Source organism: Aptenodytes patagonicus, chromosome 5, assembly GCF_965638725.1.
Source record: "Aptenodytes patagonicus chromosome 5, bAptPat1.pri.cur, whole genome shotgun sequence".
Lineage (NCBI taxonomy): Eukaryota > Metazoa > Chordata > Aves > Sphenisciformes > Spheniscidae > Aptenodytes > Aptenodytes patagonicus.
The window spans coordinates 42,696,446-42,724,423 of NC_134953.1; the positions used below are offsets into that span (position 1 = coordinate 42,696,446).

General features: G+C 54.7%; 2 protein-coding genes across 5 annotated transcripts in view; both read left to right on the forward strand.

The window, feature by feature from the left end:
* Positions 1 to 8,696, forward strand: part of TUBGCP2 (tubulin gamma complex component 2) — a 41,513-nt gene extending 32,817 nt beyond the window's left edge. For all 3 annotated transcript variants that reach the window (XM_076339530.1, XM_076339529.1, XM_076339531.1), the window contains exon 18: positions 8,325 to 8,696. In XM_076339530.1, coding sequence (XP_076195645.1) covers positions 8,325 to 8,430 — 106 coding nt within the window. In that variant the 3' untranslated portion in view covers positions 8,431 to 8,696. The remainder of the gene's footprint in view (positions 1 to 8,324) is intronic.
* A 3,762-nt stretch (positions 8,697 to 12,458) lies between these two features.
* On the forward strand, positions 12,459 to 27,978 carry ADAM8 (ADAM metallopeptidase domain 8). 2 transcript variants are annotated; one of them, XM_076339532.1, is made up of 22 exons: positions 12,459 to 12,529; positions 13,775 to 13,884; positions 17,757 to 17,833; positions 18,115 to 18,193; positions 18,294 to 18,370; positions 20,135 to 20,321; positions 20,802 to 20,867; positions 20,971 to 21,039; positions 21,688 to 21,857; positions 21,946 to 22,027; positions 22,722 to 22,870; positions 23,104 to 23,281; positions 24,065 to 24,154; positions 24,927 to 25,122; positions 25,344 to 25,443; positions 25,571 to 25,754; positions 25,851 to 25,928; positions 26,034 to 26,118; positions 26,289 to 26,403; positions 26,509 to 26,686; positions 26,779 to 26,835; positions 27,085 to 27,978. In XM_076339532.1, the coding sequence occupies exons 1-22, from the start codon at positions 12,472 to 12,474 to the stop codon at positions 27,256 to 27,258; spliced, it is 2,559 nt and encodes an 852-aa protein (XP_076195647.1). In that variant the 5' UTR covers positions 12,459 to 12,471; the 3' UTR covers positions 27,259 to 27,978. The 2 variants fall into 2 exon arrangements, with proteins under 2 accessions (XP_076195647.1, XP_076195648.1); XM_076339533.1 differs by lacking the exon at positions 26,779 to 26,835.

The window sequence follows — 27,978 nt, forward strand, 5'->3', positions numbered from 1 at the left end:
AACCCTTACACCTCTGTTGAGATGTGCTACACCTGAAAACAGAGAGAGAAATGTTTCAGGAATGTTTTGTTGAAGCAGGTTGTTGTCCCCTCCTCGTGCCGTTTCTCTTGAAGCTTTCATTGTCCTTTTCTAACAACATCTGACAGGGCTGTCCAGGATTCCTGGTACCAACCTTTGCAAACACTGTTTTGTGAAGTATTCTAGCAGGAGACTGGGCTTCCAGTTGTCCTTTACTTCTGATAACTTCTTGACCAGCAACTACCATGCATTTACACAGCCCCTGGCCTCCTGTGTTAGCATCTGCTGCTCTATCTGAGACGTGGTCACACAGCTGAGACCAAGGTTGAACACTAAAACCTGTCATCTCTGTTACCATGGGTGCTTCCAGGAGTGGAGTCTAGCCCACCAGCTCCCACAACGCTGTAGAGAATTACATGTCTTCTTCCTTGTAGGATTGTATTCCTTATTTAAGGAGGACAGGGATACTCACAGGCATTTGAAAGGAAGTGCAGTGCCACAGGACTGCTTGCTGCTCTGAACTCTCCTGCTTCCATTCCCTGTCGTGGTAGGAGCTTATCTTCCTACCACCAGAACTGCCCTTGTTGATTGATGCTCAGTCCCTGAAACAGGAAGGTAGGTGGGGACCCCTTCTCCACAGTCCTGATAACTCTGATTCTCTCCATTTCTGAAGTGACCGAAGTCAGAGGTCTCCTTCTCATCTTGGAAATTCATAGAATCATAGAATAGTTTGGGTTGGAAGGGACCTTTAAAGGTCATCTAGTCCAACCCCCCTGCCGTAGGCAGGGACATCTTCAACTAGAGCAGGTTGCTCAGAGCCCCGTCCAACCTGACCTTGAATGTTTCCAGGGATGGGGCATCCACCACCTCTCTGGGCAACCTGTGCCAGTGTTTCCCACTCTCAGCGTAAAAAATTTCTTCCTTATATCTAGTCTAAATCTACCCTCTTTTAGTTTAAAACCACTCCCCCTTGTCCTGTTGCAACAGGCCCTGCTAAAAAGTTTGTCCGCATCTTTCTTACAAGCCCCCTTTAAGTATTGAAAGGCTGCAATAAGGTCTCCCCGAAGCCTTCTCCTCTCCAGGCGGAATAACCCCAACTCTCTCAGCCTTTCTTCATAGGAGAGGAGTTCCATCCTCCTGATCATTTTCGTGGCCCTCTTCTGGACCCGCTCCAACAGGTCCATGTCTTTCTTGTGCTGAGGACCCCAGAGCTGGATGCAGTACTCCAGGTGGGGTCTCACCAGAGCAGAGTAGAGGGGCAGAATCACCTCCCTCGACCTGTTGGCCACGCTTCTTTTGATGCAGCCCAGGATACAGTTGGCCTTCTGGGCTGCAAGTGCACATTGTTGGCTCATGTCCAGCTTTTCATCCACCAGTACCCCCAAGTCCTTCTCGGCAGGGCTGCTCTTAACCCCTTCATCAACCCCCCTGATACCGGGGGTTGCCCCAACCCAGCTGCAGGACCTTGCACTTGGCCTTGTTAAACTTCATGAGGTTCACATGGGCCCACTTCTCCAGCTTGTCCAGGTCCCTCTGGATGGCTTCCCGTCCCTCTGGAGTGTCAACCGCACCACTCAGCTTGGTGTCATCTGCAAACTTGCTGAGGGTGCACTCGATCTCACTGTCTATGTCACTGATGAAGATATTAAACGGTACCGGTCCCAATACGGACCCCTGCGGGATGCCACTCATCACGAATCTCCATCTGGACATTGAGCCGTTGACCACTACCCTCTGGATGCAACCATCCCGCCAATTCCTCATCCACTGGACAGTCCACCTATCAAGTCCGTATCTCTCCAATTTAGAAAGAAGAGTGTTATGGGGACCATGTCAAAGGCCTTACAGAAGTCCAGATAGATGACATCCATAGCTCTTCCCTTGTCCACTGTTGTAGTCACTCCATCATAGAAGGCCACTAGGTTAGTCAGGCAGGACTTGCCCTTGGTGAAGCCATGCTGGCTGTCTCGAATCACCTCCCTGTTCTCCATATGCCTTAGCATAGCTGCCAGAAGGATCTGTTCCATGATCTTCCCAGGCACAGAGGTGACACTGACTGGCCTGTAGTTCCCCGGGTCTTCCTTTTTTCCCTTTTTAAAAATGGGGGTTATGTTTCCCCTTTTCCAGTCAGTGGGAACTTCACCGGACTGCCACGACTTCTTAAATATGATGGATAGTGGCTTAGCAACTTCATCCGCCAGTTGCCTCAGGACCTGCGGATGGATCTCATCAGGTCCCATGGACTTGTGCACCTTCAGGTGCCTTAGATGGTCTCAAACCTGATCTTCTCCTACAGTGGGTGGCTCTTCATTCTCCCAGTCCCTGCCTTTGCCTTCTGTGGCTTGGGCAATGTGGCTTGAGCACTTGCCAGTGAAGACTGAGGCAAAAAAGTCATTGAGTACCTCAGCGTTCTCCATATCTCAGGTAACCAGGTCTCCTGTTTCATTCCAGAGAGGGCCCACATTTTCCTTCGTCTTCCTTTTATCCCTGACACACCTATAGAATCTTTTCTTGTTGCCCTTGATGTCCCTGGCCAGATTTAATTCTATCAGGGCTTTAGCTTTCCTAACCTGATCCCTGGCTGCTTGGGCAATTTCTCTGTATTCCTCCCAGGCTACCTGTCCTTGCTTCCACCCTCTGTAGGCTTCCTTTCCGTGTTTGAGTTTGTCCAGGAGCTCCTTGTTCATCCATGCAGGCCTCCTGGTGTTTTTGCCTGACTTCCTCTTTGCTGGGATGCATTGCTCCTGAGCTTGGAGGATGTGATCCTTGAATATTAACCAGCTTTCTTGGGGCCCTCTTCCCTCCAGGGCTTTGTCCCATGGCACTCCGCCAAGCAGATCCCTGAAGAGGCCAAAGTCTGCTCCCCTGAAGTCCAGGGCAGTGAGCTTGCTGTGTGTCCTCCTCAGTGCCCTAAGGATCTTGAACTCCACCATTTCGTGGTCACTGCAGCCCAGGCTGCCCTTGAGCTTCACATTCCCCACCAGCCCCTCCTTGTTGGTGAGAACAAGGTCCAGCATAGCACCTCTCCTCGTTGGCTCTTCTATCACTTGGAGAAGGAAGTTATCATCGACGCATTCCAGGAACCTCCTGGATTGCTTATGCCCTGCTGTGTTGTCCCTCCAACAGATATCAGGGTGGTTGAAGTCCCCCATGAGGACGAGGGCTTGTGAACATGAGGCTGCTCCTGTCTGTTTATAGAGGGCCTCATCCACTCTGTCTTCCTGGTCAGGGGGCCTGTAGCAGATCCCCACTGTAATGTCACCTGTCCCTGCCTTCCCTTTAATTCTGACCCATAAGCTCTCAGTCAGCTCTTCATCCATCCCCAGGCAGAGCTCCATGCACTCCAGCTGGGCATTGACATAGAGGGCAACACCCCCGCCTCGTCTCCCCTGCCTGTCCTTCCTAAAGAGCCTGTATCCCTCCATCCCAACACTCCAATCCTAGGAGCCATCCCACCACGTCTCCGTGATGCCAATAAGGTCGTAGCCCTGCAGGCGTGCACACGTCTCTAACTTGTCTTGTTTATTCCCCATGCTACGTGCTTTTGCATAGAGGCATTTAAGTTGGGCCCCTGAGATGGAGCTGTCTTACTGGCTGGAGTTCCTTTGTGCTGCTCTGCAGGTGCTCTCCTGCTGACCTGTGTTCCTTCTCCAGGCTCTGGGCATCTATTGCTGGCACTGGCATCAAACTGGTAGGAGTGGGATGGATTGAGGTTCCCCTCCCCTGGCAACTTTGGTTTAAAGCCCGTTTAGTTTAGTTCACCAGCTTGGCAAGCCTATGACTGAAGATTCTCTTCCCCTTCTCTGACGGATGGACGCTACCAGCCCCCAGTAGACCAGGTTTCTGGTGAGTCCCATGGTCTAAGTAGCCAAACCCCTGGCTGTGGCACCAGTCCTGTAACCATTTGTTGATTCGCCAGATTTGACTGGCCCTCTCAAACCCCTTCCCTTTGACCGGCAGGATTGATGAAAAACCTACCTGCGCTCCCAAGTCCCTTACTGCTGCTCCCAGGGCTCTGTAGTCCTTCTTGATAGTCCTCAGACTGCTCCTGGCTGTGTCACTGGTGCCCACGTGAAACAGCAGCAGCGGATAATAGTCAGTGGATTGTACAAGGCTTGGTAGCCTCTCGGTGATGTCCCTGATGCGAGCCCCCCGTAGGCAGCACACCTCTCTAGAGAGTGCATCAGGTCGGCAGATGGGTGCCTCCGTACCTCTCAGAAGAGAGTCACCTACTACTATCACCCGTCGCCTTTTCTTAGTGGCGCTGGTTGTTATACGGTGGGCAGATTGGGCTGCCTTACTCAGCTCCAGCGTCTCTCCTGATGTGATGGGTCTTTCCTCTTCAGTCTGCAGAGCTGTGAAGTGGTTCTTCAAAGACTTTTTTTGTGGCTGTGAGTGGAGGCCCCAACTGTACAAGTGATTGCTGTTCCTTTCAGGACTAACCAGGACAGCCAAGTCTCTGCAAATCCTTTTAGGAAATGATGGTGCAGCTTATCAAGGCCTTCTGGACATTTTATGTCAACCTTCATCTGCCTGGGCATCACTGTTTATCATCATTGGACTTGTAGATTGCAGGCAGGATCCATCTGTAGAAAAATTGGCAGGCCAAAGGGATTAAGCTCTTACGCTCCCCTCGCTGTCATCACTTCTGGTGTCACAGTAGCATACAGAGTCACACTAGATTTCAGGGATCGAGACCACAAGCAGTTGAGTCATCCAGGCAAGAACATTTACTCCTCAGTGCTCCAGCCCTGCCTCCTTCTTTATCAAGCGCTTACATTTTTATCATTACCAGTACAAGTTCTAACAGGCAGGCTTTTTTATGATGCTCCATCCAGGAGATCTTAATGGCAACTAACTCCATGATCCAGCTGCTTGGACATCCTTGCAGGTGGCACAGGGCATGGCCAACACAGTGTTGAAGACGAAGTTGCCTGCTCTTTTAATAGAAGAGCATCGTGACCCCACAGTCCTTTAGTCTTACAAAGAACGTGTGGAGATTGTCCCATTAGTGGGATCACCCAGCTCAGTCCAAGGCTGGAGTTGGTTCTCAGCTTACTCAAGAAGTCAACGATGTCAAGTCCTTGACCAGTCTTTACACCATGCAACAGCAGAAGTCCTGCGGCCTTCCATCACACTTTATCATGTGTGATGCCAGACATTGATGTAAGGCCTTTTCTGGTAGTAGCTCAGGTGGTGTCCGCCTTCCATCACTGCTCCTACACTTAGCATCAGAGGTTCATCCCTTTTATCATTGCCTCCCCACCCTTGTGTCAACTTTATGCTTCTACCAGGACGGTGGGACAGGCTGATGCTGCACCATAGAAGCTGGCTGTCTATCTTGTTTAGTTGTGGGTCCATGGTGCCATAGCCAGGAGCGATCCTCCACCAGATGCTTTTGTGTTTCACAGACCGCACATGAGTGTTAGCTGTGGCAGGTGACTCCTGAGCTGTGGAAGCTCTGGAGCCAGTTCTTCCAAATATGGAGAGGTTGGTTTTTATGAGTACTGCCTGCTTCAGGAGAAAGAAGTATGGTGATTCAGGCGGGTTGTGAGAAAACAAAATGCTTCCGTTAGCAGTTTGCATTGAGAATGGTGACCTAAGCTGCAACCAGCTGTTCAGAAGAGGGTCTGAGTCCTTTTCCACCTGGTAGTTCCATGCCTCAGTTCTGTTCAAGGGCTGCAGAGGAAATAATGGGTCTTTATGCCATCAGGACTGTCATCACTATTAAGTCCCCCAGTTTGGACTGTCTGGGACCACGTGAGTCTTCATCAAGATGTTGGACATAGCTGGACCTTTACTGACAAACCAGATGTCCCCATTTCCTTAACTGAAATACTGTATGTTAACAGGCCATGCAACAGAACATGTCTTTCCATTTCTACAGGCTGCTCAGTAATGTTTTAAAGAGTGGAAGTCCCACGATGAATGCCCAGACATGACATTCAGCTCTCATTCAGTCTGTAGAGATTATTGGATCGAGTCCTGGACTCCATGGCAACAGGAACCCAAGAACCAGAGCGGAGACGGTTGCCATCTGAAATAACATATTTGACAGAGAGACGGAATAGTTTATAAGACATACCGGTCTTTTCTTATAAATGATAACCTTTTTATATGACTGCTTTTCAAGGGTGATAGCCAACATGTAAGATAGATAACAAAATACCCCTTTTATTCGTAATTCTGGTACTGTGCTTTTATTTATTTGATCCTGGTTAATATTTATTCAGTTTACAATACTGAGTAACTGAGGCACAAGCATCATATTTGTAGCACCAAACAACAGAAGACGGAGATCCAGAGGGTTTCCTTCAAAGCGGGGAAGCTCGCACATCACTCACAGATGTTCAGTGTGCTGAAGTCCTGCTCAGGACTGCCTTGGCTCCATCAGTAGCAGTGCTGACAGAAGGTTGGCAACTGCAGAAAATCTGCAGTTCAGAGTCACTCCTTCACATCCCAGTAGTGCAAAGGAGAATTACAGCTTAGAGGACTTTGTCAGAAGGATTACTTAATTCCAAATGCTTAGAAATCTTACCCATCAAGTGCTGTTAGCATTCATCAGATACCCTTCTCCAGTTTGGAGGAAACGGCAATCATTGAGCTTAGAGTAAGACCGGTAGGACGTATGAAGTGTTGCAAACCCCGGTGAATAAAAGTTCCGGCCACAAAACAAGAAACTGAAGTGTCAGCAGAGTTTGAGGAAACACCATACAAATTCTTAAGAAACAGTTATGAAACATCATTTAACCCTAAAAACATAGCTGAAAGGGAAGCACATAAAAATTCAAGAAGTTTGGAATAAAGCAACTTTAGAAATGGAACAGATCCTCAAAGCAAGGATGTAAATGAGTCCTGGCCTTATATTTGAATCAAAGTTTGGTAAATATGCCCGCCTCGGTGTCAGGTTTCCTTTGTATAACACTTAAAGGACAAAAGAGATGTAAGCTTTTCAACTAGGAGAGAGCAACAGATAAATTCCATCTGTCGAGGCTCTGTTTTCTGCAGTCACCAAAAAATGTCAAGGAACAATTTGTTGCTGTTTGTGTAAGGTTGTTAAGCAACATGAAACTCAAATATTGTGCCCATTCATTTAGTATTGGAGCAACTGAATTTGAGAAATGGAGAGAGTAACTTTTGTGTGATTCACAGGCTTATATCGACTATCGCTTACTGTTCCCAGGGCACATATTTTTAAGTTGTGCTTAGTTGGCTTTGTCATGCAGAGATCTGCCTAAGGAAGGTCACAGCAGGCGTGGAGCTGGGTGGTTTTGTAGCATCATTTTGGATTATCAAGGAGACAGGATTGTGATATTGCTGATGTTGCCCGCTTTGGAGAGGCGTTTACAAGTATCAGCAATGCTTTTGATTTTGACTGATCATCTTCCAACCAGTTACTCGTCTTCTTGAATCATGAATCTGCTTGAAGCATACTTGTGTTAGCAAGGAGGTGGTGGTAATGGAAACTGCAACATTTCGTGGTAGTTACGGTGGATAATATGGTGGATTTCATATGGGAATTAATACTGGAGTTCAGTGGTGGTAAACTCTGGTATTAAGCAGTGGTGGGAAGTGGCTGAGAAGGTGCGGAGACTGAGGAACCCTCAACCCTGGTGCCTTGTCCCCAAATGACCTGTCTCCAGGGTTGTGTGGTCAAACTGTAGCTCCGGAGAAGAAGCTATTAGCAATTGGTCCTTCCCAATGTATTTTATACACCTGTAAAGAACAGGTGAAATTTATCCTGTTGTCAAGGGACAAGCACAGAAGAGGTGTCACCAACAACACCTGTGGCACAGTGCAGACATCCCCATCTCACTCTGAACAAGCCGCTGTGTCTACCCAGCCCGGGGCAGTCCCGTGCGGGGATGGCAGGTCTGGAGCTCGCTGCAGTGTAGCCACATTCAGCTGATGCCCTGGGAAAGGTTTCTCCTCCAGGGGCAAGGCTGTGCTCAGTGGGGTGGGCAGGGGGAGTGCAGCCGCTTTGAGAGGTCCATGCTGTGGCACAGACACCCTTGCTGCACAAGCAAGCATCCTCCGCTTCTTCCCACAGCGAGACTTACTTTGCTTTGCTTCACATCCCTCATTTCAACCAACTTTGTCCTAAAATTCGTCTGACCCTATAAAAGAGTTTATGTATTTTTGGATCCCCTTGCTGCCTGTGAGTGCATTGATGAGCACGTGCACTGCAGCACTTGCAGCACCGAGCTCTCGGGGGCCCTTGGTGGCACGTTCAGCTTGCTGCATGCCGCTTTTGGGAGGTGTTGAGCCAGTGGGTTGCTGAAATTTCTGGGTTTTTTGTCTCTCAGGTTGGACTTCAACGGGTTCTACACAGAGCGCTTGGAGCACATGTCTGCCGAGCGCAGCCAAAAGGCAGCTCCCCTGCTTCCCCACCTGGCCGTACCTGCCCAGTGAAGCCCTGCTGCTGCCCCTTTCAGCTGCCACCTCTTCTGCACCAGCAGAGAACCGGACACACACTCACTTGGAGCTAGGAGTACTCAACCCTCTACATTCACAGTGCGAGCTGGAAAAGAACCGTAAGGGTTGTCCCAGAGAGACAGGGGAATATTCGATCTCCTGAAATGTGTGTAATGGATTTTCTGTTCTGAGAGGCTTTTGTTAAGTCCTTTTTTTTTTTTTACTACATTGTAAAATGATGTATTTGTGTGTTGTATAATAAACTAAAAAAAAAAAATCAGGGTTATTTTGTCTGTTAACAGAACCCAGGAAGCAAATTAGTCTTTTAGGTGACTAAATTTTGGTTGGCTCACAGAGATCTGGCTCAGCTGCCATGTGGCATTATTTTGGGAGGAGAACCTAACTGGGGGGTTGCTGGAATGAAGCTGATCAGCTGCTCTAGCCAAGGAGATGGGGTTCACAGCTGATGAGCAGGTACATGATGTTTATATCATATTGGCCAAGTCCTCAGCAGATGACTTTCAGGGTATCTTGCAGAGTTGTGCAGCCATAAAAATTGCTTGAGCCAGTTTGGGAGCAGGTGTGGTAGAGGGTGGAAGAGAAGAAAAGTGTCTCCCAAGAACAAGTGGTAACCGAGACATGTGCCAGAGACCCAGAGGCCTCAGTGGCAAGTGTGAGAACCTGGGGAGACATGCAAGGGCTGTGGATGCAGGGCTGAGTGCTCCTGTTAATGACCTGCCCTTCCTCTCCCTCACCTCCTCCTTTGCAAGGACCTTCTAGAGTGCGTTAGAGGGAAGAGCCAGGTTCTCTTTGCTCTGGTGGCCTATAGCTGGTCCTCCAGCTTGGCAGAGGGAGAGAGACCCAAGGAGAGGATGGAGACCACCAGTCCTGGGTCTGGAGGACTGAATTCCTTCATCTGAAGGTTGAGGTTGAGGACAGAGACCTCAGCCAGCATCATCTGGCTCTTTAGGGAAAGGACTTGTGCAGTTCATGGGGAAGGGAGTTTCCTCTTCCCCCCACCGAGATGGCCTCTCAGTCCAGGGAGGCTTGGAGAAGTTGACCTGCTATTTCCATTAAGTTTCTGTGGACCTACAGGCTTCACAGCCTGTCCCTCGAGCTCAGGGTGGAGAGGCAGAGGGGCCCAGGTCCTTGGAGGAACCTGCTCGCCTCTCAGTGCCCAACATCTCGGGCTTGAGAGACTCCCCTGGCACCTCACTGTGTCACTGTTGGTCACACACATTTTTTACACCAATGAGCACCATGGTGGCTGTTGCAGGAAAAAACTCCGTTCATGCAATTTAAATTAAATCAGGATTGAAGCTGTTTATAGATTAATAACACATAATTAACCAGAAAGCATTGAGTCTCAGCAGAAGTAATAGATATTTCTGAAATGTTAATTTTTAAAATCAACAGCAAATTTCTAAGCACCCATCTATGAGTAATCCCAAGAAGTCCTGCTCACAGCCGCATGTGCACACATGCAGATGGTTATGTGCACCCCTCTTGCAGCTTTTTGGGGGGGGGAAAGGCACCCCTCTGCTGAGAGGGGGGACTCTCCTCCTTGCACACCCCTTCTGTGGGGACATGGGAGCTCCACCTCTACGGGATTCTGTGCTGCTCCCTGCGACCCACAGGTCCACACCTGGGCGAGAAAGCCCCCAGGAGGTCATCTACACCCCGGGGCTGGGTCTCCCCTGCTTGTTGCACCAGGTACTGACAGCCCACTAGCTGGATGTGGCCACCTCGCTATGCCTGCCCCAGGCAGAGGTGGTGATGCTGGTGGGGCAGCGTCATGCCAGCCTTTGGCTCCTGCTGTTTGCATGAGAACACATTGACAGATAACTTCAGTTACCCAAAAAATTGTGGCCTGCATGTGGATGCCTGGCTGGCTAAGCAGTTACTTTAAAGGCTTGGGGTGCTTGGACGGGTCTCTGCACAGATCTACCCACTCCTCTCAAAGAGCAGACCTCTTGTCTGGGCCAGACGCCCTACTGCCAGCTCTGAGCAGGAGGTGGATGTGTCTTCTCCCCTCACCAGAAGCCACGAGGTGCCAGGAGAGGGGCAAGAAAAGGTCCTGTGTCTGAACCCAGCAGCCCCACATCCCACGGCACGGCAATCGGGTACCTCCTTGCCCAGAGTCGCAATTTGGCTGCTCTGTGTCTCCCTGGTGAGCTGGGTTATTTGCTGTGCTTCACAGACAGTGGGTTGGTCAGTAGCTCCTTCAAGGCCACCTCAGCTCTGCACACCTTGCAAGGGTTGCCATCGTGGTGGGGACAACTCTACTGGAGATGTTCAGATAGTCATGACCAGACATGAATAGGAGTGTCGAGGGTCAAAGCATGGCGCTTTAATATTTTTTTTTTTTTAAACAAACTTGTCTATTTAGGAGGGAATTACAGAAAAGCTGTGGGGAGAAAGAGGGAAGACACTGGAGCAGCGCTTGGCTGCAGTGGTTTCTGTGTCATTTTGAAGGAAGCTTGTCCCCGGTGACGAAGTGCTGCGACAGCCGAATTCAGTGTCCGACCCCCCTCTTTCATTAAATGCAAAAGTTAGATGCGGCGTTTCCTGGCTGGTCCTGGCCTGAAACACCAAGAAAGTATAAAAAAATCAGTTTGCAGGAGGAGGGGGTCTCTCTTCACAAGTTGCCACATGGAAAAGACAAGGGGCAATGAGTTGCACCGGGAAAGGTTTCATCTCAACCTAAGAAATATGTTACAGTGAGAACAATCACTTGCTGGAACAACCTCCCCAGGGACATGGTGGAGTCCCCATTGCTGTAGGGTTTCAAGATGTGACTGGACAGGGTGTGAGATAACCTCATCCAGGCTCCCTTCCCCATGACAGGTCAGACCAGATGATCTTCAGAGGTCCCTTCCAACCTGGGGTGTTCTGTGGACAAGGGGGAGACAGCAGTCAGCTCTGTGGTGGAGCGGAGGGCTCAGGGTGCAGTCCACCTCCCAGCTCAGCCCCACATGGTGGTCCTAGCCCCTCCAATGCTTTGGGATCAGGGAGGGTCCCAAGTGCCCCACTGATATGCTCTGATGTCCCATGGTCCCCCCCAGGCTCCCTGACAGCTCAGCCCCTCATGGTGACCCCAGCTCCTCCATCATCTCAGTGCTCCATCATCTCAACGCCTTTCCGACACCCCACAATGCCTCCCCAGTCCCACTGCTGCCCTCTGGTAGTCCAGCCACCCTCAGCTCCTGCATCACCTCAGGGCCACCCCAATGCCCCACAGACACCCCCTTCATGTCCAATGGACACTGCTCAATGTCCCTGGCCCCTCCATCACCTTAGAGCCAGGCGGGCACCTCCAATGCCCCATGGACACCCCCTCCATACCCCACAGACAGTCCCCAGTGCCCCACGGGACACTCCCACTGCCTCCTGTGGCAGCCCAGCCACCCCAGCCCCTCCACCATCTCAGAGCCAGGTGAGGCTTCCCAGTGCCCCCCGCCACCCCTGATGCCCTACTGTCACCCCCTCAGTGCCCTGCGGATCCCTGCAGTGCCCCAGGACATGCCACTAGAGGCCATGGACCCTCCCTGGTGCCCCTTGGCCTCTCCCCAAATCCACACAGACAGTCCCCAATGCCACCCGGACCCTCCACCCCGATGCCACATGCACACCCTCTGATAACCCACAAACCCCTCCCGATGCCCCACGGACATCCCCGGCTGCCCTGTGGACCCTCTCCAATGCCCCGTGAACCCTCTCCAATGGCTCACGGACACCCCCCGATGCCCGTGGACAGTCCCCAATGCTCTATGGACCCTCCCCGATACACCACAGACACCCCCCAACGCCCCACAGACCCCCCCCCCCGATACCCCACAGACCCTCCCCGCCGCCCGGCGCCCCCCCGCCTCTCCCAGCCCCGCTCCGCACGGAGCCCCCCGTCGGGGGCGGCCCCATTCCCGCCCCGTCCCGCCCCGTCCCGTCCCGCGAGTGGCGGTGAATCACGGCGGGCGGGGGCTGCCGGCGCGGCGCGGCGCGGCGGCGCTTGGGGCCGGGCACCGCGGGCACCTCCGAGCCATGGCCCCGGCGCTCGTCCTGCTCCGTCGGCTCCTGCTACTGCTGTTGCTGGTCCACGGTGAGCGTGGGGCGGGCGGGCGTGGGTCTCCGGCAGGGCAGGCAGCCGGCAGGCAGCCCGCAGATAGCCGTGCTCCGCCGACGGGACAGGCGTGAAGTTTTGGGGATGCAGGGCAAAATCCCGTCTCCCCGGGGGTCTTCTACCATAGGGGAGGGTTGGAGGTACCGGGAGGGGGGGGGGATGCTTTTCCCCGCGAGAATTAAGGAGATGCGTAGGAAGCGGCACAGGAGGGGATGCGCAAGGCAGGAGCTGGGTATGGGGTGGCTTTTTGGGATGGGTCACAGCTCGGCAAGGTTTCGGTTGCTTTGTCTGCCAGGCTGAGCCCTGGGATCACCGGGGGATTAGGCGAGCATCGCTGGCATCGCCTCCCCAAGTTCACTCGAGGGCGAAGGATGGAGAAAGGGGCTTTGTGGACCAGGCTTGCCTCCCTCGGCCAGCTCCGCTGGCAGCCGGCCCCATCGCAGAGGGACGCTTTTGGTGATCTCTGCTCCCTGCCCCGCCATGCCCCCCCCCCCACCCCGCGCAGATGGGGCACCCGCCATTATGTAAAGGCACCTCGGCGAGGAGGCTCCTGCAAGCGAGGGGAAATTTGTCACCGCCAGCCTGCGGCGTGCTGGCGGGGGGGGCCTGGTGACTCAGCCGGCCGAGGGGGTGGTGACGAGGCTCCTGGCTCCCGCTCGGGCACCGTGGGCGAGGGCCGCCAGGCACCCGCAGACGGAGCACCCAGCTCTGCTACCGCCTTGCCAGGGGCTCCGCTGGCCCCATCTAACCCCAGGAGCATGGGCATGGCTGAGGCACGAGCTCCCAGTTCGGGGCTCCTGGGGAAGGTGAAGAGTTTATCACAGAAATGTCTCCCTTCTGACATCAAAAAAAGATGTCTGAGCCAGCCCAGACACAAGCCGTTCTCCAAAACGCAAGCCCTGGCAGCTGCCAGACTCCAAGTCACAAACTGTGGCATCAAGATGGGGAGCTGAAAAACCTCCATCTTTACACACCAGGGTGTCAGTAGAGTTTTCCAGCCTTGAAGGGACCTGCTCGCCCATGGGTGATGCTGAGCGCCCTGTGGGCACTGGGGCTGGGAGGGCTGGAGCATCCCTGGAGCCCATCAGGGAGTTGCGTTCCCAGAAGGTATTTCAGGACTTGCTATTTTGGGTCTTGCCTGCACCTTCGTGTTGGCCACTTCCATTATCCCCCGACTCGATTGTTTCTGGGCATCCTGACTCAAAGCCCTTTGACTTTTTCCAGGCACCACTGCCAGGCTGGAGGAGAAGCTCGCCCATGTCGAGAAGTATGAGACGGTGATGCCGCACAAGGTGCCAGCACCTCGGGGGAAGAGGGACCTCTCTGCACCACCAGTGAGTAGCATTGCCTCCCAAATACTGGCTCGGCACAGCTGCCCTCGCTGCCTTGCAGGGAGTCCAGGGTGGGTGTTGCAATCAGCAGAGACCCTTGGCCCACCACTGGGCTTGGAGCTGGACCCCTTTGGCCCTGTGCCAGAAGAATGACCTGGTGCACATTTTCTTGCATTGCTTCCATCCCAGAGGATGGAGATCTTGAAGTAGTTGATCAGATCAGCTTTCCTGGACTGTTTTGCATCAAAATAGGAACTACAGATAGCTGGGTGGACTCTTGGAGGGGGGGGGGCTGCTTTCTCCAATGTTTTCTTTGGAGACATTACCCAGCGGTGCCACCCTTGCAGTGATCTTGTGACATCTGGTCTTTGCTTAAGGAGGGATTTGCAAAGCCTCACTGAGCTGTAAGCACTTTTCTTGCTGTGTTTGCTGAAGTTGGGGTTTTTTTCGTCCTTTGGGACAGGGAAATAAGAATCAGAAAGTTGCAGAAACCCACATGAAAGAAAGCCAGTGTTATTTTTCTTGGGAAACCTTGTAATTTGGGGGAAGGAATGGGGTTTGACTCAGGATTTTTGACTGCTTGGGATTGATGTCTGTAAGATGATAGCCTTGACCTCAAAGATGCTTTCCTCATTGCGTTAAAGTGAAATTCAGCCAAATACATGGATTCATCTTCTAGGTCCGAAAAGCACCAACTTTAGCACCTGATGAGATGGAGGGGCTGGGGACATTTATTTCCTAGTAAATGCTTTGTACAGCACGTTCATCTGTGATTCAAACCCTTGCTGATAAACTAGCTTCAAAAAACACTCCCTGAAAGCATCTGTTTTCTCTGCTCTAGAAACCTAAACTTGTCCACGCGATAAACATTCCCCAGGCTATTTAGAGACACCATCTGTGCCGGGTGCACTGGGTGGCTCTGCGCTGATCCCCCTGGAAAGGGGAGCTCACCCATCTTGGGGTCTCTATGCTTTCCACAGCACAGGAGAAGACATCTGCCTTGAGCTGTGTACTTTGGGACAGCCATGGGTGGTGTCTGCCGGGTGGCACCTGGATTCGGTCTTGGATTGGGCAGTCCTTGGACCTCCCAAACCTGCTGTGTTGAGGGTATGAGGGCTCCCGCCTTTCAAGCCATTTTCCTCCTTTTCCACAAAAGTTGGATTTGCTCTCCCAGTAACCTTGGTGGGGAAGAGGTTCTCAGCAAGGCTTGACCACCACCAAGCCCCTCTTTGAAGTGGAGACAGGTAGCTGGACGGGCATTTTCTGTGCCAGCTCCTCCTGTGGCTTTGCATTAGCAGTCTCTGGCTGGGATGGGCATGGGCCAAGAGCTGGTTCCTAGGTCAGAGCAGTTGGGACACATGAGGTTGGTCCAGCAGAGCATCTGCCAGGTGAGGTTTGAAGCAGACGATCTCCCCTCTGGCTTTGTTTAAATCAAAATATTCAGCCCTGCAGACAGGGTGGAGGCCTGGGTCCTGCAGCACAGGATCTCCTGGGATCTCCTGGCTGGGATGCCAGCCTTCCCACAGGCCATGGTCTTCTCCTCCCACCTGCCCTTAGCAGAGGCACGACAGGGCATGTGGCAAACCTGGGTTCTTCATGGAAAGGGACCAGAAAAAAGAGCAAGAAGGGCCTTCAAAAAGATTTTTAGTTTTATGCTCTTGATTGCAGAAGTGATATCTCTTGTCCCCATGCTCCAGCATTTCAAAAAGAGCTGTAGTGAAACGGCAGGGTGGTTTCCAGCCTGTGTAAGACCCGGTGTTGCAAGCTGCTGGCTTCTCCCCAGCGCACCTATGCTTGCACATCCCTGCTGATCTCCCCCACCACATCCCAGAGCCAGTTGATGCAAAGAGGCAAGTCCCTTGCCTGGGTGGAGACAGCCCAGCTTCTGCTGGCCCAGCCTTGGGCTCTACAGGAAGCAGCAGGTTGTTGCAGAGTGAGCAGTGGGGCTGGATGGAGCAGGAGAAAGGGATGGTGGTGGCCCAGTGACCCACCTTCTTTTCCTCCTCTCTTGTGCTGCACCTCATTTGATACATGCATGGTGCAATGAGCCCCATCCCTACTGTCCTAGCGAGACCCATTGCCTCTTCCCACCCACAGAAGAAATACCCTGTGCTGGGATGGGATGGTGGCATCATGTCCCGATCCTCTGCAAGCTCTCTGGGTGTCTTAATAAGACCAACTGGAAGAAATCCCTCCTCTCTGTGTGCTGTGGCCACGGCTTTGCTTGCTCAGCACGGTCATGGGGTTAGCAGGGCTCGGGCAGGGACAGGGCTGAGCTGCCTGCGCTTTCAAAGCCTTCCCATCTGGAGCCCTTGCAAAGCCCATGCTAATAAGGAAGGGAGTGATTCAGAGAAGCTTTATCAGGATTTTTTTTTTTTTTTTTTTTAACTTGCCCTGCGGTTGTCTCCAAGAGACGGTCTCTGACCCACCTCCCCCCCCCTTCCAAGTATTTTCCTACCATTTCTTAAGACCTCTTGTGGCTCCGGCGCTGCCAACAATAACAAAGCATCGCTTTGTTGGCAGACATGGGATGGGATGGCCACATCAGGCGGGAGACGCTGTTCATAAGAGAAGAATTTGCTGGGGACCCATGAGTGCACCCGCACGCTGGCGGTGCGCCTGCCTGCAGCTGGGGCTGCCTGGCCACCTGGCAGGCTTGTTGCAACCTGCTCGGCATGCAGAGAGGATGTTTTGTGGCCAGCAGGCCATCACTTCAGATTGGAAACGCAAACTGGGTAGAATTGAGGGTGACCGAGTGACGGGCAAACCCTCTTACCTGGCCCCACTGGCAATGAGTCAGCAGGACTTTCTGCTCAGCCCCAGCTCCTGCCAGGTTGCAGATCATCCCCCTAGGAGCGCTGAGCTGTCATATGACAGCAGGTGCTGTCATCCTCCCCAGGGAGAGGCCGCACACCTCATCTGGGAGGAATGCTGGCCCTGTGGGAGATGCTTGCTTTGCCTTCTGCTCAGCTCTACCCTGGGATCCCATAAAAGCTGAGGATGTGCCCTCAGGAGAGGTCTGTCTGCTGCGGTGGTGGCTGAGGAGGTCCCTGGTGCCAAGGGTACAGCTTGATATGGGGCACCATGCAAGGGATCATCATCTTTCTCAGTGGCCCTGGTGGGACAGGACCTCTGGAGATCTGTGGCCCAGCTTCTGCAGATGGAGATCACAAGACATCCCAGAAGGAAACACTTCTTCTGGAGGGACATATCCATCCTGGGGCTCAGGGCTCAGCTAGGCTGAGCCACAGCCACCCTGACCCAGCCACAGTGACTGGAGGTTGGACTTGAGATGCCTTGAGGTCCCTTCCACCAGCACGAGGGTGATGCTCAGGGGATCTGGCACATGGTGATACTAAAATCTCAGTAGCAGATGAGAACCAAGAGAAGGTTATTCTCTAACCCTGATGTTGCATGTTAGATCAGTCAGAGATAAGGAAGTCTCTGCTGATGAGAGCCGCTGGGCACCGGGGATCTTTGTGGTTCAGCCTGTGAGTAAGTGCTGAACTCAGTCTCCAAAAAAGGAGCTTTGTGATTGATAAGTAGGAAACCTCAGTTTCTGGCATGGCCATCTGCAGCCATGTGTCAGACACGGGAAACCAGACTTTGCTGACTCTGTTTCATTGCTGGTGACCTGTTCTTTATCTCAGGATGTGCTGGGGATTTGCGTTATTGCCCACATGCTTGCTTTCTTCTCTTCTGATTTTCCGTGTCTTTGCTGGATGCCCCCAGGGTGAGCAGCCAGGCTCCCCGTCCTGCAGCCGCCTTCCAGCAGGGCGCATGCAGACCCCATCCCCTTTCTGGGCAGGTCCTCTCTTCTGTAGCTTTTGCTCCTGGTGACCGTGGGTCTGTGCTGTTGTCTATCTTTCATGCAGAGCATCTACCCAGACCGCATCCTCTACAGTGTCCGTGCTGAAGGCAGGGACTACTTCCTGTGGCTGGAGAAGAACAAGTGAGTATGGGTGGGCACAGCGGGACGGCCTGGGGGGAGGCTCGATTCCCACACTTGCCGTGAACATCACTTCTCCAAGGTCCAGTGTCACAACACCAGCTATCTAAGCCCTCAGCCCAGACCCTCGCTAGCAAAATATTGCATTTTTTTCCCCTCCTTGCCAAACCCACCCGGGGAGGTCATGGGCCCACTGTACCCAACCTGACCAACCTCATCCCCAAAGCTTTCCATCCTCTCCCCAAAACCGGGGTCGCTGCTGACACACCTTTCCCATCCTGCAGGGAGCTGCTGGGGCAGCATTACATCGAGACACACTACTCGGCTGACGGCACAGAGATCACGGAGAAGCCAGACATTCAGGTACGGGGGCTCTGGGGAGAGCAGTTTTCCCACTCCCGTGGGGTCCCGCCATGCTGACAGCTGGTGCAGACCCCCTTTACACATCTCCTCTTGGCTGCAGGATCACTGCTTTTATCAGGGCCATGTGCGAGGATACGCTGACTCAGCAGTGAGCATCAGCACCTGCGGCGGGCTCAGGTAGGACCTTCGATTCCCCTGGGGCACTGCGGCTGGCTGGAGGACAGCATTGAGCCTGGCCTTGGTGCACACCATGGCGCTGCTCCTGGCAGACATGGTGCTGTGTAATGGTGAGCCGGTGTGACCAAGCCCCGGCCAGCCAGAGCTGTGCTGATGGAGGGAGAGCTCAGCTTTCCCCTGAGGAAAAGAAGAAGACATCCCTTTTCCTGCTGGCAGTGGGAGTGCTGACCGCCCTGGCTCGGCGCCCAGCAGGAAAGGCGCATGGTGTTTTGCAGCTAAGCTTGCTGTTTTTTGGGGGGGTTGACTCATGGCACAGGATGAGACTGGAAACCTGAGCATGACAGGAGGTCGGGGCAGGAGTGCCCTCCCTGGGCAGCAAGGCACAGCTTGTCCCAGATCCATCCTCTCTTCCCAGGGCAGACCAGACCAAACTCACCCTGAGTGCTGCAGCCAGTGGCACAAAGGTGTGCTTGTGGTGATGCATCAGCTTGCAGGCAGCCGGCATGTCCTCCAGGCCATGCTGAGCTCCTAGAGCTGATGGCTGGGTGCCTTTCTACAACAAAAGAAATGCATACGGTGCATCAAGCCAGCTGTGTCTCCCTCTACCCACCGGCTGCTGGCTGTGCTGGTGCTCATTCCTCAAAAGCTGCCTTGGGTCTACCTGCATTTAATGGCAGAAAGCATCCTTGCAGAGTAACCCAAGCCACCAGGTCTATGCCAGGTTGCTCAGTTTGCCATGGAAGATTCGTACTCTGCTGTTCTCTTTCTTTTAAGATCAGCTGGCAGCCAGACATTGCAAGAGAGTAAGACAGAGAGGAAGGGGTCCCTCACAGGGGGATGTGTGAGGAGGACAGGTGGTCCGTGGAGCACTGAGGGACCTGCAAACAACCATTTGCAGGAGAAACACCTGCTGGAGCTGTGTGGCAGCCTTACTTTGATAGCAGGGGTTGTGTCTGCGGAGACCTTGGCTCACACAGCTTGTGCATACATGGGACACTTGATATCCTTGTGTAGTAGAACAAGATGTGCAAGGGCAGGACAGGAGACAAGGACAATACAGACAGGGAATATGGCCCACCTTACAGAAAGCATCTTGAAGGCCAGAACTGCTCAGCAGAAATGCTGTGTTAAACCTGGCCTGGCAGCGCTGGGCAGTTCTTGCTCAACCCTGGGAAATTTCTGCTGCCCAAAGTACAGGATACTCCCCTTGCTACCAGACACAGATGCAGTGTCACGGTTTGCTCCCTCCCAGTTCAGCAGCCAGTTCCAGCCTCCCTAACAGTCCTTTTGTTCAACTGGTGCTTCTGCAGCCTCTGAAAGGAAACGCTATGGACATGGTTCCTATTTCTCCCCATCTCCCGGCATGCCCCAGGTCAGCTCAGTCCTGCAGCACCTCCTTCATGTGCTCTTGGGCCAGGAGAGGTTGCAGGGAAGATGCATCCAGTCCCTCGCGTTGCTGTGAGCTCCTGCACCCTGTACCTCTGCACAGCAATGTGGGGCTTCATGCAATGCCCAAGGGCTGCTTGGGGCTTGCATTGAGTGTGGTTTAATGCACGTGGCCAGAAGGACCTGACTGTCACGTCCCACTAGTGGCCTGTAGCTCATCCAAGCTGCCTATGGGAACCATGAAGGGGTAGGGTGGTTTCCTAGCTGGGATTTGGCAGCTGTATTTTGTATCACAGGCACTTGCAGGGGCACATGTAGGGTCTGTCTGTGTCCTGCCAGATATCTCCCCAACCTGACGCCTGCCCTCTCTCTTGGCAGTGGGTTTTTCCGAGTGAATGAGACCACCTTCCTGCTGGAGCCCCTGGAGGAGGATGCAGCCGGCCGGCACGCAGTGTACAGAGCAGCTCACCTGCGGGGGAAGCGTGGCACATGCGGAGAGTCTGGTGCCACCCTGGAATATGACCACGAACTGAAAATTCCTGCAGCCATGAAGCTCTATCGCTGGGTTAAGGATTGCTTTGCTTCTCTTTCCTGTAGCTGAGTTTGCAGGAGCCTAGGTCCTGTGAAGTGCAGGAGAGGAGTGGGGCCATACTGCATCTCTTGGAGATGCTCCTCTCCCACGCATTGTTGGTTGGGTTACCCAAACATGGGTTGCTCCCAGTGGCCTAGCTCCTGGTGGGAACAAGTCCTCAGATCCTGTACCATTAGCAGGAGCATCCTCCTACCCCATGAGCTCTGTAATGCCCGCAGAGCCTCTCTCATGCCTTATCCCAGTAGCAGGCTTGGCTTTTTCCTTGTGTGTTGGAAAATGTCTGAAACACCCAGCAAAGTAGCATCAGAAAGCAGAGCTAGAAGACCTACTAGCCTTGAATAACACTGGAAGATGCCCCAGGATCCAACACATCCCACAGGAGGGTCAACCACAGGGCTCAGCAAGCTGCAGAGCTGAGGCCCTTTTTGCGCTCACTTTCCTCTTTCCTTCCAGAAATCAGCTCCGTTACACAAAGGTCCCCGATATGTGGAGCTGGTCCTGGTCGTGGACAACAAGGAGGTAAACATGGGGGGGGGCAAGCTGGTACCTGCGTTTTCACTGTCATCCACTGCAGTGAGGAGGTCGAAGCCAGCCTGGAAATCTCTCTGTGTCTTTCCCATAGTTCAGGAAACACAGGGACTTGCGCACAGTGCAGAACCGCATGAAGGAAATTGTGAACCATGTTGACAAGGTGAGCCCAGGGGTCTGGATCTGCCCTCCCCGCTCCCACACGTGCCCCGCAGTGCCAGCACGGGCCTGAATGCGGCAGAGGAGAGATTGGTGTGGGTAGGGAGATGGAGCTGGAGCCGATCTCAAGCCCGTAGTTGGGCTGCCGTAGGGTGACCAACTCCCTTGGCCAACAGGGTGTGCAAAGTGGACATGACAAGCAGCACAGCCCTGGGTCCTCAGGAGCACAAGACGGCTGCCTCCCAGCTCTCTCATAAGGGAAGGGGGGAGAAATTTCTTCTTGTAACTCCTGGGAGCACGTTCCACGGCCATTCTCAAGCTGGAGTGGGTGCTAATGAGGGGAGGGTGATGGATGCAGTGCACCAAGGCGGGGCGGTTTCTGCTTGCCTTGCTTCAGCCTCACTTTTTGGTCAGCAGCGTGGGAGCAGCATCCCAGCCTTCACTGGCCAAGAGGGAGCCCAGAGGTCCCAGGGTAAACCCTGTCTATGTGGTCACCCCAGCTTGTGTTATTTATTGAGGGGGTGACAAAGCTGATATTGCACAGTGAGGTGGGGTCCTGGACTTAGTTGTGGTTTCCCAGGGGAGGTGGGACCTTCCCTATGCTTGTGCAGCTCAAATCCAAGCGCTCCCTGCGGGCTGTCTCCCACACCAGCTTTATCAGCCTCTTCACCTGCGGGTGGCCTTGATTGGCTTGGAAGTATGGAGCCACAAGGACAAAATCGTGGTCAGTCCCAACCCGGAGGTGACGCTGGACAACTTCCTCCACTGGCGGGAGGCAGAGCTGCTGCGGAGGAAGCCACACGACAATGCCCAGCTGATCACGTAAGGATGGGGGGGCCACCACCTCACCATCCTTGCAGCCCTGCTGCCGCCCAGGCCACATGGCCATGGTGGCATCTCAATCCCACAGGGGCATAGACTTCCACGGCACGACCGTAGGGCTCGCCAAGAAGCTTGTGATGTGCACCAGGGACTCGGGCGGTGTGAACCAGGTGGGTCCCGCTGCCCGGGCATGCGCCGGGAGGGCAGCAGTGGTCCCACAGTCTGCACTCCCTGCATTGTATTTTCCAGAGCAGGTCTCACCTCCACTGGTCTCCAGCTTTCCCCCTCCGCAGCCTTAGGGCTGGATCTGGTTCTTGGCATCTCCGACCCTTGAGTGACTGATCCACAGAGAAGTGTTGGGGCCGCAGGGGAAAGGTAGCTGTGGAAATCCAGCTGGGTGCCTGCGGAGGGCTCTGATATACCTGAGCCCTGAAGAGCCTCCCAGACCAGCTCCGTGGACACAGGGCTTCTCCTACCACCTGTGAGATGGCTGGGACTTGGTTTGCAATTGCTCCTCAGCCATCCTGGCTGTGCTCCTCATCCCTCCCCAGGGAGGGCATCCTTTGCTGGAGTGGGAGTGGTCGGCCATGGGACCTGTGGCTGTCCAAGAACCACCACAAAGCATTGTTTCAGGGTAGCCGCTATATCTAAGCTCACTTACAGCTCTGAGAGCCCAGTCTGGAGGTCTTCAGAGGCCATGGGACCAAGTCCAGCTTTTGTCGTCCTTTACTTCAGCATGGCAGCATTAGGGAATGAATTGCAGACAGCAGCGAGACCTGGCATTGAGCAGTTGAAGAGCCCCAGTGGGCCCCATGGAGATGCTGTGGAGAGCATTTGAACCATGCTGCACTTCTTGTCCCACAGGACCACAGCACGAATCCTATCGGCGCTGCATCCACCATGGCTCACGAGATGGGGCACAACCTGGGGATGTCTCATGATGAAGACATTGCTGGCTGCCGCTGTCCTGTCCCCAAAGCTGATGGAGGATGTGTCATGGCGGCGAGTGTTGGGTGAGTGAAGGAGAAAGGGGAATATCCCTGGCCAGCAAATATCTCAAGGTGTCCTCTGGCACTGTCCTGATGGGGTGAAGCCTGTGAGATGGTCAGGTTTGGGTGGACACTTCACTTGAAGCTGCACTTCAAAGGTCTGTTCGTGGCCCTGCAGCTTCTCCCTGGGCTGGTGACTGCAAGGGCCCTCGGGCTCTCATCTCCGCTCATCACTGCCTGTTTTTGTGCCCCTTCAGCTTGGTTTACCCCAAGCTCTTCAGCCGTTGCAGCGAGCAGGACATGTGGCAGTTCCTCGGGGACCCCAGGACCAGCTGCCTGCTGAACATCCCCAGGGCGGATGAGCTGTACGGGGGGCCGGTGTGCGGGAACCAGTTTGTAGAGCGGGGAGAGCAGTGCGACTGTGGCACGCTGGAGGTAGGGATGCTTTCTGAGAGCCCAGGAAGGAGGGTGGGCGGCAGGGACTTGAGTCCTGTCATTCAGACTCGGAAAAGCTTGTGCAAGCCTTTTCCCTGGACATGGTGCTTTGCAAGACTCATCTTCCTTATGTTCCTGACGCTTCTGCCGAAAAGTAACTTGCGGAGGATATTCATTAACTTGGATGCGTTCCCCCCCCCTTCATGTAGCTGGCTGTGATTTTTAGCAGGAGTGTGTCTAGGAAAGCTGGACATCCCCCCAGCATATCCTCCAAAGAGGTGATCCAAGGAGGGGAACATCATGGCATGTTGTTCTTTCAAAAGCCATGTTCAACTTTTCCTCATCCCTAACGGCCCATTACTGCATCGCAGGGAGGAGATTTAAGACAAATGGCCAGGTGATGTCTCTGGGATAAATCCCTGGGTCACAGCCCTGCTCTGGGACCTGAAGGGATGCTCCCCTGATGCAGAGAGCACAGAGATCATCCTGTTTTCTCCTTCCTGGAGATGTGCAAAGGGTGCTACCAGAGAGCAGGGGCCCAGGTCAGGCCCCATCTTCTGAAAAAAAAATCTCTTCTGGTCCTTTGGTTTGGTGTTGGTAATGGGGGTAAACAGGCAGCAGGACTGGTTCACACCTGGGATGATGCTGTGGTTTTGCCCCATGGTTCACCCCATGGTGGCTACGCTGCCATTGGCACCTGGTGACGTGGCAACTGGGGTCCCCCCCAGAAAAGGGTCTTTCAGGGGACTTTCAGGATGGTTTCAGTCCCTTCCTGTCTCACAGGAGTGCTCCGACCGCTGCTGTAATGCCACCACTTGCCAGCTGAGAGAGGGAGCCGAGTGCTCCCAGGGGGACTGCTGCCAGGACTGCAAGGTACTGCTGCCGTTGGGGGGACCAACTTGGCAGGGAAGGGAGCTGGTGGGTGTGCAGTCCTGCCCCGGGCTCCTCCAGAGCTTCCCGGTAGAGGCAAGGTGTGTCCATAGCCCACTGGAGAGCCTGAAGGCCCTCTGTAGCAGCCTGCCCAGAGCCAAATGAACCCAGTGGTTTTGGGGGTAATCACACTTTCCATTCAATGCTCTCACTACATGGGACAGTCAGCATCTTGGGTGGGAAGCGGTTAGGAAGGTGAAGCAGCCTCTGTTTCTGGCATCCTGGAGCCCAGGTCCCCTGGCGCTGTTAGGTTAGGTGCAGGATGAAAGGACTGGTCAATGTTCAGAAGCAATCAGTGTGGCCCATTCCTGATTTGGGAAACCAACCTGCCTCTTCGGCTCCATTCATCCAAGAGAAGGTTGAGTTACATGCATTGGTTCCTGCACACAGGCATAAGAAATGCCTTGATGTGAAGAGATAGGGGTGGAAGAGGACCCGGGACAAGTTCAGACTAAAGGCAAAGCACAAGGTGTTGCCTACAGGGAGAGACATAACTATGGGAAGACCCAGTCCAAGGTCTGATGGTGTCCGTCCTGTGCAGTAGCTCAGTCAATAGCAAATGTCTTTGTGCCAGAGCGGCACAAGCTGCCGTATCTGGATCTGTGGGGTGCCAGGAGATGTTTTGAAGACCAGGGTGCTGCTGGGCTGTGGTGCCTGTGTAGATCTGGGGATGTGAGAGCATCAAGGCAGTGCTGACATCCCCTTTTCTGTGCAGTTAAAGGCTGCTGGTGCGCTCTGCCGGCCCAGCAAGAACGACTGCGACCTGCCCGAGCACTGCACTGGCCTCAGTGCCGAGTGCCCAGAGGATGTCTTCCAGGAGAATGGCATCTCCTGCCAGAATGGCAACGGCTACTGCTACAATGGGGCCTGCCCCTCACACGGCGAGCAGTGCCGCACGCTCTGGGGCACAGGTAGCTACTCCCCCACGCTGCCCACCCTCCTTGCCCCACATGCTGGATGATATGCCTGGAGCCCCGGCTCCTGGGGCCAGGGCATTGCTCGGCTGTGGTCCCCTCTTGCATCCCTAGCTGGAGTGCTATGGCTGCTGACCCTAAAGCGTGGCCACTGGTGCCAGCACCACCGGCTTGCTGCAGGCTCTGGCTCCGTGTGACCCTTTCCGTGTGTCCCGCAGAGGCCCAGGTGGCTCCTGATGTCTGCTTTAAGCACAACAGTGAGCAACACCTTCACCTCCACTGCCTCACCGAGTATGGGAAGCAGCCCTGCAGCCCCAAGTAAGGAGCTGGGGATGGGGGTTAAGGGGGTGGTGTCCATGTCTGGCGACAGCACCATGGGGCTGAGCAAAGCTCCCCAGCCCCGTGCCACCCCCGCTGCTGGTGCTCATGGCTGCTTCTTCCACAGGGATGTGAAGTGCGGCACGCTGCTGTGCCTGAGCGACAACACAAGCCCTGTCCTCGGCGGCGGCTCCTACTCCCTCTTCTTTGGCCGCTTCAAGTGCAAGGCAGTCATTGCCAGCAGCGACGCCAATGAGGTGGTGGCCAAGCTCAGGCTGGTGCCCACTGGTGCCAAGTGCGGAGAGGAAATGGTGAGCGTGCTGGCAGATGTGCTGGGGTGGTGGGGGGAGGTGACCACCAGCCATGGGGACCCGGGGCAGCCTCAGAGTCCCCCTGCCTGCCCCCAGGTCTGCTACGCTGGGCGCTGCCAGAACCTCCTGGTCTACGGCAACAAGAACTGCTCGGCCAAGTGCAACAACCATGGGGTACGCTGTGGGATCGTCCTCTCCCAGGGCAGCTGCGGGGCCCGGGCGGTGGTCCTGGCCCCTACAGTGTGTCCACCACACTGACACTTTCCTCCCTCATCTCAGGTGTGCAACCACAAGCGCGAGTGTCACTGCGAGCCAGGCTGGGCAGCGCCCTACTGCGAGCAGAAGATTTCAGGGGTGGCGGCAGGTATGGCATCCCCTGTGCATGACTGGCATGAGCTCCCTCAGCCAGATGCGTGTGCTGGGGAGGGATGCTGGGGAGGGGGTCGGCGCCCTGCCATGGTGCTGGAGGGCACCACTCCATGGGGCGTCCCTGGCATGGGAGCACCTATCCTGACGCTAACCGGGTCTCCACAGGGAGCAGCAGCGTGGTCTTGGCGACTATGCTGGCTGTGCTGGCGCTCTCCGGCATCCTGCTCGGCAGTGGTGTTGTGCTCCTCAGAGGCAGGGGGACAAGGCATTTCCAGAAAGGGTAATTTCCCCCCTCCTCTGCCCCACAGCAGGGCTGAGCCACGGCCACACAGGCTGAGCTCAGGTGTTGCCTGGAGCAGCCCCCCATTATCCCTGTGCCCCACAGGAGGACCTCCAGTGGGCCTGCTGCTGGCCTCGCCAACCCACTCTTCCAGGAGGGTGGCCGGACGCGACTCCCCCGCCGCCAGCTGTCCCGTCACGACATCGGCCACCCAAACCTGCTCAGCAGCACGGCAGCCCCGCGGGATGCCTGGGCCCTCGGGCCCTGCCGCCCAGCCCCGCAGGTAAGGGAGCTGAACAGAGCCCCAGTGCAGGGCAGCCTTTGTGGCATGGGCAGGAGGGCAGCCTCTCACCCTGTATTTTGCTGACTCTGCAGCTGCCAGTGCCAGTCCCTCAGGTGACATCTCCAGCCTCTGCAGGATGGCCCCTGCAGGTAACCACCACTCTGAAAGCCACCACTGCCTCGTGGCAGGGTGGCCTGTCCTTCCCATGGCCAGGGCCACTCTCAGATGTCCCCCCAGCCTCCTCTGGCCTGACCAGCCCCAGGTGTGTGGGGCACATCCATGGGGTGGCCCAGGCGGCTGATGACTTGGGGGAGCCCCTTCCTCTGCCTCCTGTCCCCCTCTGGGTCCCTCCTTGGTGCCCAGGAGAGGGACTCAGGGCTCTCCTCTCCTCCTGCCAGGCAAAGCCGAAGCCACCCAGCAAGCCTCTCCCGGCACTGAAGAGCAAAGCGCCGTGCCATGGCGAGGGGCCACCAGGACCAGCCCTCCCTCACCCCCCACCAACACCCCCCTCAGTCTTTCAGCGGGGCGTCCCCCCAAAGGTGGCCCTGAAGCTACCCCTGGCCAGGAGGTGACCAAGGATGCTCCATCTGCCACCGTGGCTGAGGAGTTGCTGGCTCTGGCGCTTGTGTGGCACAGCTGGGGAGCCACCGTCTCACTTCCACCCTTACTTGAATCACTCACCAGACCTTCCCCCGGGAGGGCACCAGTGTTTACAGATATTTGAGTTGTGCCTTAACAGACTTTGTAGCCTCATGGTTGGCCCAGGGAGAGCCGTCAGCCGGGGCTTCGTGAGAAGACCAGGAGTGGGGACAATGCCAGCTCTGGTTTTGAGGCCAGCCCTGAGTTGGCCTAGGCTCTCCTGTGCCTTGGGAGCTGCTGCCTTCTCTCCCAATATCCTGAATGTGTCCTGCTCCTCCTGCCCCTTCCCTGCTGGGGCCGCAGTGAGGAGCTTCTGACATCGCCTGCTGGGCTTTCCGGGGCAGGAGTGCTGCACTGCAGGGACCATGCCCTGGGGCCACTGGCCCAGCTGGGGACAGTCACACAGGGGGGTCTTGCCAGGGGCTTTGGCAGGTCCAAGCTGGGTTTGGCCTCCCCGCTGGGCTTTTATCTCTGAAGTTATCACTTGAGTTACTGTTATCCTGAAAGGGAATTTCCTGGGAGCCTTTTTACAGCAGCCATTAACTTAAGACCCTTATGTGACCATTTTGAGCTATCTGTTGTGAAACCAGACCTCCCCATTTTTGATATAATTTAGGTTGAAGGCTTTTATACCAATAAAGACTGAAGGTAGT